At 36.7% G+C, this 13,285-nt stretch overlaps 1 protein-coding gene across 3 annotated transcripts in view; it reads left to right on the top strand.

The window, feature by feature from the left end:
• PRKACB (protein kinase cAMP-activated catalytic subunit beta) overlaps positions 1 to 13,285 on the top strand; it is a 67,092-nt gene that overhangs the window by 21,408 nt on the left and 32,399 nt on the right. Inside the window, exon 1 of one of the 3 annotated variants that reach the window (XM_048312478.1) lies at positions 10,372 to 10,600. The exons of the other annotated variants lie outside the window; for them this stretch is intronic. Coding sequence (XP_048168435.1) covers positions 10,414 to 10,600 — 187 coding nt within the window. The 5' untranslated portion in view covers positions 10,372 to 10,413. Of the gene's footprint in view, positions 1 to 10,371; positions 10,601 to 13,285 lie in introns of those variants that run through there. 3 annotated transcript variants of the gene reach the window in all.

The raw sequence follows: 13,285 nt of genomic DNA, 5'->3' as shown, positions 1-13,285 counted from the left end.
GGCGGAGAGAACATCTGAGCTCAGCCTCCACTGTACGCTGCACGGGACATGAGTAAGTGGCCTCTTGTCCCACAGGTGGCTGTGTCCAGTCATGTGTCTGGAAATTGTATCTCTAGATGTGAGTGCACTCCTTTAAGGGAGTGAAGCAAATAATTTCAACAAAAACTGTCCAAGTGAGAGGAAGGAGGAGAGGAATTTTTTCAAAATACTGTGTAATATATATATATATATATTCATGTAATGATGTTCATATATGATGTTCAGAATTAAAATATTTACCTAGCGACATGAATTGCATTTTTTAATAGTGTTGAGAAGAATTTGTCTTTGTAGAAAAGGAGAAGAGTTAAAGGTTCATGCTGAGTTTGCTGCCCTGCTATTTTCATATCTATGCTAGGTGACTGCCAGCATTTTGTTATCAGGGTTGTTATGGTAGTTATGGTTTTGTATGCAATTCTTCTGGAAGTGTGCTTTTCTTATCTATATTCCTTGAGTTCGTTGCTTTAAGTAAAACAAAATTTGTACCCAGGCTATCAGCCTTTCTTTCCTGTTTCTTAGAGTGAGTATATATGTACCTGTTTTTCCTTAGAGCAAGGAAGGAAGATAAACTTTGTGAATGGTGATGAGGGTGCAAGTTTTCCAGCAATGTATAAATGTATTGTTAGCCTTGGACAACTTTCCAGAAAAATCATGTATCAGCAGTGCTTTCAAAAATTGCAGTAATACTTTGCCTTATTTGGATGATAAATTGAGCTGATATTTTCTTCTGAAAGTGTCAACTTTACCAAGATGAATGCAAATGTCATATGTTACCTAATAATAATATATAAGCACTCATTTTCACTTCAGATAAGTATTCATTTAGGTTTTTATTTCTTGTAGTTTAAGTATTGGGCTTTTTTATCATATTGGAAAGGTGAGGAGAGGGCTCAGTTACTGCAATTACTAAGTTCATTTTTTTGATACTTCACTTAAATGGGATGCCATGTGTTTCCTTCCACCCACCCTCCCAAGAGTGGGGGAAGGTGGATCTTATAGTGGAAATAACTTTAGAAAAAATTGCCCAATGTAGTGCAACTGTTACCTCATTTTGGCAGTTGGCAGTTTTCTTGGGTAGATTTTAACTTGAGAGGATTTGGAAGAAAACCAGAACCTTCCCACATGCCATGTGACTCCCAGAAATAACAATTCTGTATTGAGCTTGTTAGGAAGAGCTATGAGCATCTGAGACTGGCTCAAAGTGAAACATGTTTGTTCTTCCAGGAGGAAGAAATGAAGCCTCTGGCTAGTTACAAACTTTTAAGCATTTTTTCCCAAAATGGTTCAAGTAAATTAAGATGAAAACTCAAGAGATGTCTTCCAGTTCTGCCAAATTAGAGAGACTTTTATTTCCCAGAAATAAGAAGGGCCTGTATGATGCTATCATGGGATAGACTTTTCCCATTCATAAGAGGAGTATTCAAAACATTTTCTTTGTTTTGGAGTAATCACAATTAGGATGGCCTATCTTATGATGTGACCACTGCCAGATGAAGGATAACATTCCCAATCATTAGCAGGAACCCCCTAGATGGTGAAGCCTGTTTGGCAAATGATGTGCTCTCCTTGTGTGCTGTGTGCAGCGGAGGTGTGCACTGGAGCACACGGTGGTACTGAAGACTCACAGTATCCTTGTTCAGGAGGGTATGGGGTTGATTGTCACTGCTTTGAGAAGCGGCTTTTAGTGGCAATTCACAGTATGAAATACAGTGATTTTCAGAATGCATTTTTAATTACTCTTTGCTCTTATTTCTCTTTAGAGAAAATGAAAGGTAAATACAATTACAACTAATGGACATTCTTGTATCTAATTAAAAAGTAGCTTCAGGAAGATTTACAGGAAGGTTTACCTGACAGTTAAAAGTTTATATTACACTTAATTTAAAATTATTTCTTTATTTATTTTAAATATTGTTACTGTGGAAAAGTTTATTCTTTGTGAAATGTGATGGAGTGAGCCCTATTTCAAGTAGCCAGCATAACAAAAACCTGTTTATTAGAAAGAAAATATTTGGTTTTTAAACAAAATGCAAAATTGTCAAACTTATCAGAATAAAAATATTATGTATTATCAAGCACTCGTTTTGCACCAAAAATAAGAAAAAAATTTTATGTTCAGCACAGCTTGTAACTTATTCTCTGTAAGCTGGTGAAGGAATCACTAGTTTCTTTTGATCTTTTAAAAAAAAGTCTTTGATCATGTTGCTTTGAAAGGGAAAATACAATTGAAAGGTTGAGGATACAGTATTAAGGAATTATATCTTTGCTGACATTCATATTGCATGTGGAGCTGGCATGCCATGTGAATTGTTTGACTTTGTTCAGAGAATTACAAAGATTGGTGTGTTTTTTCCATAAAAAAAGAAGAAAAGAAACACTATGGATTTAATCTTATAGTGTTTCTATCCTGAAAAGTGCTTTCTGCTTCCCTGTGCTTTTAAAAAAGTATAAAAACAAATTAAATAGTACTTTTAGTCATGTATTTATCTCATTCTTTGTAAATGGAAGAGTGAAAGAGATCTTTTGACCATTCTTCTTTTCCAAGCTTTAGTTGTTTTGGCCTTTGTTGTAAGGTAACACTTGGAAATGCCACAAGGTAGTGTGGACTGGGAAGCAAAGTGCCTGTTGCTTACTGGTAAACACATTTCTTAAATAGCCAAAGGCAAATGTTTAAGAATTTTTTTTTCCCCCTTGGTAAATTATTTCTGTTACATCCAAACATAAATACTATTTAAGAATCTATTCAGACTAGTAGTAAATAAATTCATTTTATGTGAAATAAACTCAATGTAAGTTAGAATTTATAAATTAAAATGCATCACAAATAGGGAAAAAAGTAAGATCTATGCACTTTGTTGCTGCCTCACTAAGAAAAATAGCCAATAATTAGAATGTCGGTGTGTGAATTATTTCCCCTCTAAAAAATCTGAGATACTCAGTTGTGTTTGTACAGCACATTACAGATGAATGACTGAGTACTTTTAAAATTTTCTATTCAGTATTACAGTTTTTGTACCTCACTCTTTGTTTGGTCTTAAACCAGCAGATGGCATTTGTTACTCTGTTGAAGTGCAGACTAACATAAATTTTGTAAACACACCGTAATTAACTTCAGTATATAGAGAAATCTTGTTTTCTGCGCTGTGCTTCTGATGCCTCTGCATTCGTCCAAGTTCCTGTAGTTGAGATTCCACTAACTTAGCACAAGGTCTATTAGGGGCATATAGCAAACTCCAAAATGCCCTCTTACACATTGTGCAGGCTCTTGTCCTGTGGCCAGCAGTATCCTCTCTACTTTTCAGGGTTTAGTGCCAGTGTTCCTCTCTAGCTGCTGTGGGGGGCAGTGAGTGCGTCACTCGTTCCACTGTTTCATAGGGTGTCTGAAGTTGAGCAGGTTGGTAGGAGTGGAGGGACCAGGACTCTAGGGCAGCCTGTAATCTGATGAGGCACTGGAGTACAGGGGCTGTGTAGTGGTGAGCACATCTCTGCAACACATGGCCAAATATTTTGTACTTCAGATCATACTTTATGAAAGCCACTACTGTATTCTAATTTGCACTCCGTACTCCTTCAGTCTATGAAAAAGTACTATCCCTTCCAATAGAGTTACTTTGGGTTTGCTTTCTTTCTTATTTGGATATTTTTCTAATTGAACTGAAGTGTCATATAATCAAGGAACTCTCCAGTTTTGGAGAAAAACAAAGGTATAAATTTAAAATATTTAGCTCAAGGTGGAGTCATTTGTTTTTGTTTATTTTTTCCTCTAGGAAGTGTGCTGGTGATTTAAAATGCAGATTGGCTTCCTGAAAGTGCTACTAAAATGTCTCTAGTTACTCTAGTATTTAGCATTCTGGTCTTTTACTGTACAGTACAGATCTGATAGTGGAGTGTAGCTGCTAATATAGTGAATATTTTTTGCCTATGATACTTCAGTTAAGGTGAACATTTTACTTCTGTGCCTTCTCTTACTTCCTGCCATTATCCTGTGTCAAAAATTACCTGTAAATGTGACTCCATATCACTCAGGGTTAATAATAATTTGCTATGTGAGGCACTCTGACTCAGAACACGTAATGCTTAATGTGTCCTCGGAAGGGGTTTTCTAACCTAAGTATGCCTCTTATGGGGCAGTTCCTTACGAGTTTCTTTAGCTAAGTAGCTAAACCAGGGAAGGATAGACCAAACCTGTAGATTTTGGGAAAAGTAGAGCTGCTCTACCCAAAGCTCCCTGTAGCCAAGATCCTCTCCACAGCCGCTTCTCACCTGCAGGAGCCTTTATGGTTCCTGTGAGAGCCAGATTTTCAGCATCCCTGTTCTGATGGGAGAATGGCCAGAATGGAAGCAGGGAGCTTCTCCTTGAACCCAGTCAGATACTGAGCAAAATGTCTGCCTGGTTCTTCTAATTCAGGAACTTCATCTTACTCATTTTGGATCGATAACCCATTAATGCTCATTATTAATCAACAGTAGTAATTAGTTTGATGTAAGTTAAGTGGACCAAAACCTTTATTAGCTGTTAGGTTTTTCAGAGTGGCAGAGCTACTGAGTTCATGCTGAATTGCTTAAAATTTAATCTTGGATTTTAATTTAAAAATTCCACACACTTAAATGTTTTTTCTAGACCTCATTGGTTGAAAAGCAAAAACACTTTACTCCTGGCAGACTACTATTTTGTGTAAATATAACAAAAACCACTTACATAGGTACTTTCCCTTTTGCTGAAAAGTAACAAGTTTCATACAAAACTTCTGATTGGCTGTCAAACTACTGTAAATTGTGCTAGAACATAACTACAGAGGGTTATTTGAGCACTGTGTGATTTGGAAGGGCATGGACCAAGCAGATTTCACAAGTACTTTTAGATCTCTTGTACTTATGTGAAAGCAGCTGTTTCAAAGATGTTTCCTGGCTAACCTTTGTTTTATTATGGAGCAGTTGTGTAATTTTTATTCACATTCTGCCAACATCAATCTTGCAGTCTGAACTGTTGTATTGGCAAGCACCAGTGAGCACAGCACCTTGAAGGAAGCTGTGAGAAAAGCATGGAGCAAGGTGATGTGTTAGGAGAGAAATCCAGTTGTCTTTGGCAAATGGGAGAGTTTTGTGGAAGATTTGGCCTTTGTACTGAGAGAGCTCTCTGTCCCCTTCTTGTTAGCGCTAGATCTGGGACTATGATTACAAGGTATTTGATTTCAAAAAGGCCAGATAATGTGTTGGTAGAAGTGAAGAAACTTGATCTGCTGCCATGGTGTGTGTCCACAGAAAATCTCATCATCTTAGATGATGAATTTGTCAAATTTTGACAAGAAAATTGATGGGAAGAGCAAAAACTTTTAGCTTACATATGAAAAAGCAGATGCTGAATTTGATGTTTTTCTTTTTTTTTTTTTTCCCCTCCAAGTTCTCGCTTATTTTTTTATTCATTTCATGGTTAACAAATAAATGATGCTGTTTGACCATGTAAGCTTACATTAATGCTTCCTGCTAAGAGCTGAAGGTATGAAATGTGTGCTGCAGTTAAACTGGTGTACAGTAGATGCCAGTAGAGACCTACTGAGTCAAAATAGAAATATGACCAGTGTTTCCATAGCAACAACTTCCTCCTGGCAGTCCTATTTATAGCAGTGCTGCAGTCCCAGCCTCGGTGCAGCTCTCGGAGGGACTCTCTAGGAAGGGTTAACCTTGTTAGAAAAAACACAGGCATAAAGGTGCACTAAGACTGTATAGGTTTGCTTTCTTGTGTTTTATTAAACAATGAAGTTACTGATTGTGTTTATTTTCTTTATGTATGTTTTGAAAAATCTTTGTTTCAAAATGGAGAGCCATTAAATCTGTAAGCTGTGAGCAAATACTGCTCCTCCTTCCATGTGTTTAAGAAGAAATGCAACCTAGTGGAATAGTGCTGGATGTATAGTGAAAATCAAAACACATCTGCTTTTTCAAGAGCCTTTTTCTGTCTCTCTTTCTACCCATAATTCCTTCAGAAATATGCATGCCTGGCAAGACTCAAAATGGATTGTATTCAATTACATAATTTTGGATGAAAATGTAGGGGGGTTTTTAAGTTACAAAAGGGCTATCTGTATACTTCGTTTTACATCCTTTTCTTTCAAGGCTTATTTAACTAGAAAAATACCACACATATTGCCTAAGGCTTATAGCACAGACACTCTCAGTTTTTATATATATATAAATATAGTGTAATAAATTTGAGAGTCATTAAATGCTTATAAACGTTCATATTTTCTAATTCAAAATTAGATACTTAAATTGTTTTCTTTTTATGAAATGTGTTGTCTGCGTCTTTCAACTTACAAATACTTTATTGGTCAATAAGAGACCTGCAAAATTTGGCAAGATCCCTAAGCTCTTAAAAATGGAGGATCCCCCACTAACACTTGGTATCAAGTAATTGCTCATTCCTTTTGTAATGAATAATAAATGCTGAAGTTGGATTTTCATCTTTCATTCTTGAAATAACTGATGCATAAAGAAGAAAACGTGTTTCATCAAGTCATCAATTTTTAAAGCAAATAAATAAACTTTCTTTAACCTCTAGGAAAAAAAGTTCTTTATTAGTCATTTATAAGGTTTGTTTAAGTTATTTTTTCCATTGATTACAAAAAAAAAAGCAGAAAAATGTTGCAGTATATCTCTTGAATGCAGATAGAGGCCTCCTGTGAAAAAAAGAAATATTTCAGTTTAAAATAATATATTTAATATTTAAAATAAGATAGAAAATAATATTTTTATTAGAAAAATAGAACATGAACCCAGAAAAATACTAAGTTTCAAGATTCGGAATTAAAACCTAAAATCTTAGTTGGTTGTAGGTTATCTGAAATTTTTTTTGTATCCTAAACCCATTTTTCTAGGTTCTGTCAAGGAATACAGTTAATTGTCTTTAAAACTCTTGTTCTTAATTGCAAGGTTCTCAGGGTTAACCTTCATTAAACACTAGGGAATGGTGTTATTTGTACAGTCCTGCTTTGCCTTAATATAGAAAAATGCACACATTATCCTTTAAAAATATTTAAAACGATTTCCAAGTAAAGTTACAACACATGGTAACATGCTGTTACTCAACCATCTGGGTCCTTTGAGGAGAGAAGTGTTCTCTCTTTCTTAATCCTTCATTTTTAAGGCTTGACTGGTAGGGTAAAATTTCTTCTTAGAAATTTAGAAATACCATTTTAGCAGAGATCATTAAAAACAAATTGTCCATGTAGCTACCTGGTCGATTCTTTTTCAGCAGGGAGCTGGAAGGTCTGTGTCTGGATTATAGTGCTGTGTGTTGTAACGTGCCACAGGGCATCAGCCCCTGGGAAATCTGCCCAAGGCCATGGGCTGGCCATCAGGAAAAGTGTAAAGGCTTTGTTGCCTTTATCAGCTATGGGGACCGCTGTGTTAGCCCTTGTCCTTGGCTATCATCATGATGGTTTTTTTTATAAAATTATGGGAGAATTTTTACTGAAATACTATTTATCAAAATAGCAGAATTTGCACATGCAATATTCAAATTCAAAGTTGAATGTCTTACCGCTCTGAGTTTTTTTATGTGTTTTAAAATTTTGCCAAGATTTGGTGGCCAGAAGATAGCAAAAATAAAATTTCTGTCTAAAGGAAATTAACATTTCACTGTTGACTTTGGCTGCAAGAAATTGGAACTTCGTTACCTCTTACAGAACAGAAATTTCAGATTCTGTTTTGCATTCTGTTCTTCCTCTGTAGCATATAAATTACTTGCTGTAATAATTAATTGGAAGATCAGTGTGTCAATAAGATAAAAGATTAAGTAAAAGGAAATAGGAAGTTCTGCCTTTAAAAATCATGGACTTCATGTGAAAACACTGAAAGCCATGTGGGATGGGGTTTGTATGGTAGCTTTTTGTATTGTCATTGGGCAATGCCAATCAATGCCAAGAATTTCCTACGTTAGGAAAGTGTATTACTATCTGTGAAAATGTGACCAGCACTTTCTTCTCATGTTTTATGTGTGCAGAACTTTTGTAACTGTGTACGCTGGCTGTAGTTCATAAAATTCTGGCAAATTCAGGCTTTCTCTTAGGATTTCTTCTAACAATTCCTTTTTGGTTTTCACTTAAACCACTTACTTCTGTGATGTCAGAGGATGAGTATTTATGATTCTTATTTCTGGCTCCTAACTCAACTGTCCAGGTCAGACATTTGGGTGCATTAAAAGCTCTGAAGTTTGGTGGGCAGAGTTGCTCTGTGGCAGTTTCCACATCTCTCCGTGGACTCAAGATGGCTGGCAGACTCTAACTTACATAATGTGAATTTTGTTAGTTACTGTCTTTCAGATCAGGGAAACAAAATGGTTTAGCTGAAGACCTGTGTGAAAGATAAGATGACAGTAGTGTAAAGGCTCAGAACCATGGGAGAGGAGAGAGACAAGATAAGCATGCCATCATACGAGGTAATTTTGTTTACTGGAGAAAACAGCCAAAATTAGAGAGAATATGAGTCTCTTGGAAAGATTCCCTCAATGCCCAAAGACTTGCAGTGAGCTACAGGGGGAGCACATCTGTACAATTCCGGAGAGGCTCTTCAGCTCCCGGAAGTTCACCATGCAGGGAATAAGCATCTTGATGTTGTCTTAAGTATTTTTTATGTTGTTGTGTGAGAGGTGCATGGCCTTACTCTGTTTTAAAGTGTTTGGTTATATATGGTGTGTAATATTTCCTCTCTGCCTATTTGTGACACCTGGTAAGGCAAACAGATCCTCATGATCTTCACTACCTCTTGTTTCTGGCAGCAGAGCCTTGAACCAATGGGATGTTGTGGATGTCATAATTGGTCTTGGAATAGAGCAGGTGAAAGGCTGGAAGGCATGAGGTGGCATCCAGGGAAGGCTGCAGCACCAGACCCTGATGGAAGAGCCCCCTAGTCACCACCAAGACAGCTGATGCTCACCCAAATTGGCAGATGGCTGTGCAGAATGTAAACATTTAGACAGTTGATCCAAATTTTGAATAGGGGCTGGCGAAAGAACTTACATTTCCAGAGTACCTGGAGCCTGAAAGCACAGGGCATTCCTGGGCTTTGTGTAGGGTCTAGAAATATAATGGGTTGTGCTGGCTGAGGCTGATCACAACTGTAGCAGTGCCCATGAGGAAGAATGTAGCCAAATTTGTAAAGTCTGTCTGTCGGCATTTTTATTGTTTTATCATTGCAATGGGCAGTTTGTCAGCATGAGGGTTTTTTTCTGAGGCACAGGGCTGTTATGAAATGATTATATAATGTCCAAGGGTGGGTATCTGCTGACATTTGAAAACTATGCAGTGAGAAGTATGGTGGTGAAAAATGAGAGGTATGTCTTTAACACGTGTTGACTGTAAGACAGGAGACAGATTGTGGAAAAGATATTTCAATCTTTCTTAAGAATAGCCTAAATTTTTAAGAAGCCACATTGTAGATGTGCAGAAATATATGTGTTTCCATTTTCACAAAAATGAATATTTAGTATTACCCATTGTAAGCATGCAAAATTACATAATTTGCAAATTAATATAATGTTAAATGCAGCTTTCAATTTCTTTTCCTTCTATTTTGTGGCATTAAAAATTACACTATCTAGACTAGTCCACAATTGAAAATAGTAAAATTTCTTGTGAAAGAATGAAATCTTATCAGTAAAAAGTTAAATGCATTTGGTTCATTCACAGAGTAAGTAGAACCAAGTTTGAAAAAGTAAAATGCAGTTGTGTTTAAATGTGTGATAGAATTCAACTTCTTCAATGATTTTTTCCACAAAGGAGGAAAACAATACATTTTTTTCCTCCAGTAATAAAATAAGTTTTATAAAGTAAGTAGTGTTTGCCAGTAACTTCCTTGCTTAGGAAGTTGACTAGTTGAAAGCATGAGTTTACTAATGATTAGATTCAAGCGGATTATGTTTGCTATGATGATGTAGTCCTCCATCTTAATAACAGGGGAGGAACTGCAGAATAGTTACTTTTGGTTTTTTTCACACATGGTTGTGGTAAATTAAAAAAATATCTACTTTCTAATCTTTACTTCTGAACAGGCTGTTTGTAGTACTCTAACATAAAATGTGTATTTAAATATGAAGTGTAATGCATTAAAAAGCTATGAGAACACATGCTAGACAAATTATTGCTTGTTTGTTTTTTAAAAAACAAAACACTTTTCAATTTACATGAAAAGAGACTTTTCACTGAAGAAACCAGTACATCATAGAGCTTTCCTTAACAGGAAGTAGAAGAGAGTCGTGGTTAGCAAACATTGCAGGCAGGAAGCCCGACACATGCACAGCTCTTAGTGGCGCTGGGTTGTCCAGCTGCCTTCAGATGTTTTCTCTTTTGCTTTTGTGAGCGTCGCTGGTGTGTGTAGATGGTAGGGCACAAGGAGGTCCCTTGTAACCAGGGCACGGGGACAGCCACGGCACTGCAGAGACTGGAAGGGTTCGCTAATCGCCTCTTCCATAGGCACTCCAAGAATGGTGCGCATGAGCAGAGGGCGGCTCTGGAAGATGAGAGCCAACGGTGCTCTGAGTTCACTGTCCAGTGGGACGAAACAAGTAAGTGTGGGGAGGGCGTTGTTTCTTTTATAGGTATTTGCTCTGCGGTTTACCTTGGGAATGAAGTGTGACCACTGATGTGTGATACGTTCTGGGGCAATTTTATAATTCATTACCTAAAGGTATTAATGGGAAGACCATATTGCATCAGGCAGGGGGAGATGGGGGCTGGTTCATGGGCTGGTGGCTGGCAAGAGAATTTATCCCTCTTTTCCTTCTTTTCTTTCAAAACACAGTTGACTTGTTTTGGCAAGCCCCCACCCCAGTTCTTACTTCTAAATTACTTCTTTCATATTCAGATTAAATCAGCGAGTTCAGCAGAAATAGAAGACTCTAACTAAAGACTAGAATGTTTAAACTTTGAAATAGGCAGACACTGCTACACAGATTAAACTTCTAATTATAGGGATTTTCATAATTCATAGTTTTCTTTTAAGGGATATATACATCAGAAACACTCTATATAGTGGTAAACAATATAAAATTGTGTTTGATTTTAACTATTACATATTAACTTAGTGTGGGAATGCTGATTAGCTTTAATTTCTTAATTAGTGAACATTTTACAGTATTATTTGTATGGATTAAAGTTTTCATGATTGTATTTGGAGTAATAAAAGAGATTTCCAAAAAATCACAATCTAAAAAAAATGACATTTGATTTTCTTTTTAATTTTAAAGCTGTGTAGTATTTTGCAAAGCAATTCTTGTCTCTGGTTAAATACTCATTTTAAAATGCTACAATATGGTAATTTATGATAATTTTGTTCCAAATTTCAGATTCATTGATGGATTTGAGATAGCACAATTATTTCAGTTGAAGATAGGCCATGTTGGAAATGCTTAGCATCACAGTGTTACCATGAAGAAAATCAGTATTTATACTTCTTGCTTGAAATTTAAAATATTGTATGAGTAGGGAGTGAATCTATTCTCAGAGGATAAGCAGTAAACATGGAAACAAAAAGGTGTTAATGCAGTGATCTAAAATAGATTAAATCTAGGTCTCCCAAATGAGATGGGAAAGAATTGACTCATTTTGTTAGGAAGATAAATGATGAAAGTGCATAAATTCTGAGCTTTCACTTCTCCATAATATTTTCAGCTTGGTAAAAATAGGTGCATACTTGTGTTTATGTAGAAGCTCTTTTTTATGTAAATAGCTATCTGAAAAAATAACACTGAAGCATTTTTGTTTATGTAACGTGAAGAAAGTAATGGTAATGACCTACTGACACTCAAAAATTGCGACCTGTTTGTGTACAAGTCTAGTTTTTCCCCCCTCTGTGTAAGGCAGGCTTCCTAGTGTGGCATGTTTGATGAGGAAATGGACTGTTGTGTCTCTTGATAAACATGGTGAAAATGGCTGTTCTGTGAATGCTATTTTAAGTCATAGTTAAGCAGAGCAGTTGCATGCAGTTTTCTGAGCTGAAGTTGCTGAGCTGGTAGCTGAATTATGGGTGACTGTGTAGCTTTGGTTTTGGGGTGAAATTCTGATTCTTTATCCTAAAACTCTACTTTCAACCTCTAGATTATTTTTTTTTAAATAATAATTTAAATTACTGTAGGTACCCATGAACTGAGTGCACATTTAAAGGTTCTCATTTTACTACCACTGTAGCCAGAGTGATAGAGAACATAAGGAGTACAGTGGAGGAGGTAATTTCTGTCTACTTCTGGCTCCTAATTAGATCTTCAGAAAAATACATCATCTCTGAAAATAGTTTGTAAAATATGAAAGAGAAACAAGGTGTTTGTTCATTCTGTTTTGGTTGCTTTGTTTGTTTGGGGGTCATTTTGTTTCGTTGCGGGGGGCAGGGGGGGTTTATATCCAAGAGTGCAGTGTCATAGAATTGCCTAGAGCCACTGAATTCAGCTTATAGATTAATTTCACAGAAAGTTTAATGAATAAGCAGTGGTTTAGAAACATGCTGGTGTTTGTCTTGGAAGGATATTTGAATATTCTCAAATATTCTGCCAATGTCACTGCAACTTTAAAACCTTAGTGTAAAGTTTTAGGTGAAGCTACTTAGCAGACAGCATGAAATACTCTTGAAGTTCAAGGCAAAAGCACTCTGATTCCTGAAAAAAAATTGGAAAGTGTCTTCTCAGAATTTCTCTTGTTTTAGGCTTCAGGTAGAATCCATTTGAAAAGGAAGTTAATGTATTTATATCTTCTGCTGTAATGAAATACAATAGCAGGTCTGATTCTGTTCTTTTACAAGCAGTTTCTGCTGAAGCTCTGGGTTTGCTGAAGGGGAAGGAGCTGCTGCCTGTTTGGGGTGGACTTTGTGTTGTGGGTGGCTGTTGTCAGTGCTGTGGGTTTGAGTAAATTGCCATGTGGTCTATGGCCTTAGGGGATTTTCAGTGGTTGAGTTTGAAACTTAACATCTTTGCTTTGTTATTTTGATACATAAAGCATACACTTTCTCTGACTTGCCTCGGATACTTGGTTGATGCATGAAATTAATGTGTTTTGTAATATGCTCAGAGTCCAGTAGGGCAGAGGGTAGCGCAGGGCACCACGGGCCTCGGAATCTGTTTTAAAAAGCTGACTGAGCACACATGTGATGGTGCAGCCTGGACTGGTAACCAGGTCAGTTGTGCTGCACTGCCCAAGGGTGAAAGGGATGTGATGGCAGCCATCAGAACAATGCATTTCGTTCTTTGTTTAGAGGTCTTGAC

Source organism: Corvus hawaiiensis, chromosome 9 (genome assembly GCF_020740725.1).
Source record: "Corvus hawaiiensis isolate bCorHaw1 chromosome 9, bCorHaw1.pri.cur, whole genome shotgun sequence".
NCBI lineage: Eukaryota > Metazoa > Chordata > Aves > Passeriformes > Corvidae > Corvus > Corvus hawaiiensis.
The sequence above is the reverse complement of the archived record's forward strand: the minus strand, read 5'-3'. Positions and strand labels throughout refer to the sequence as shown.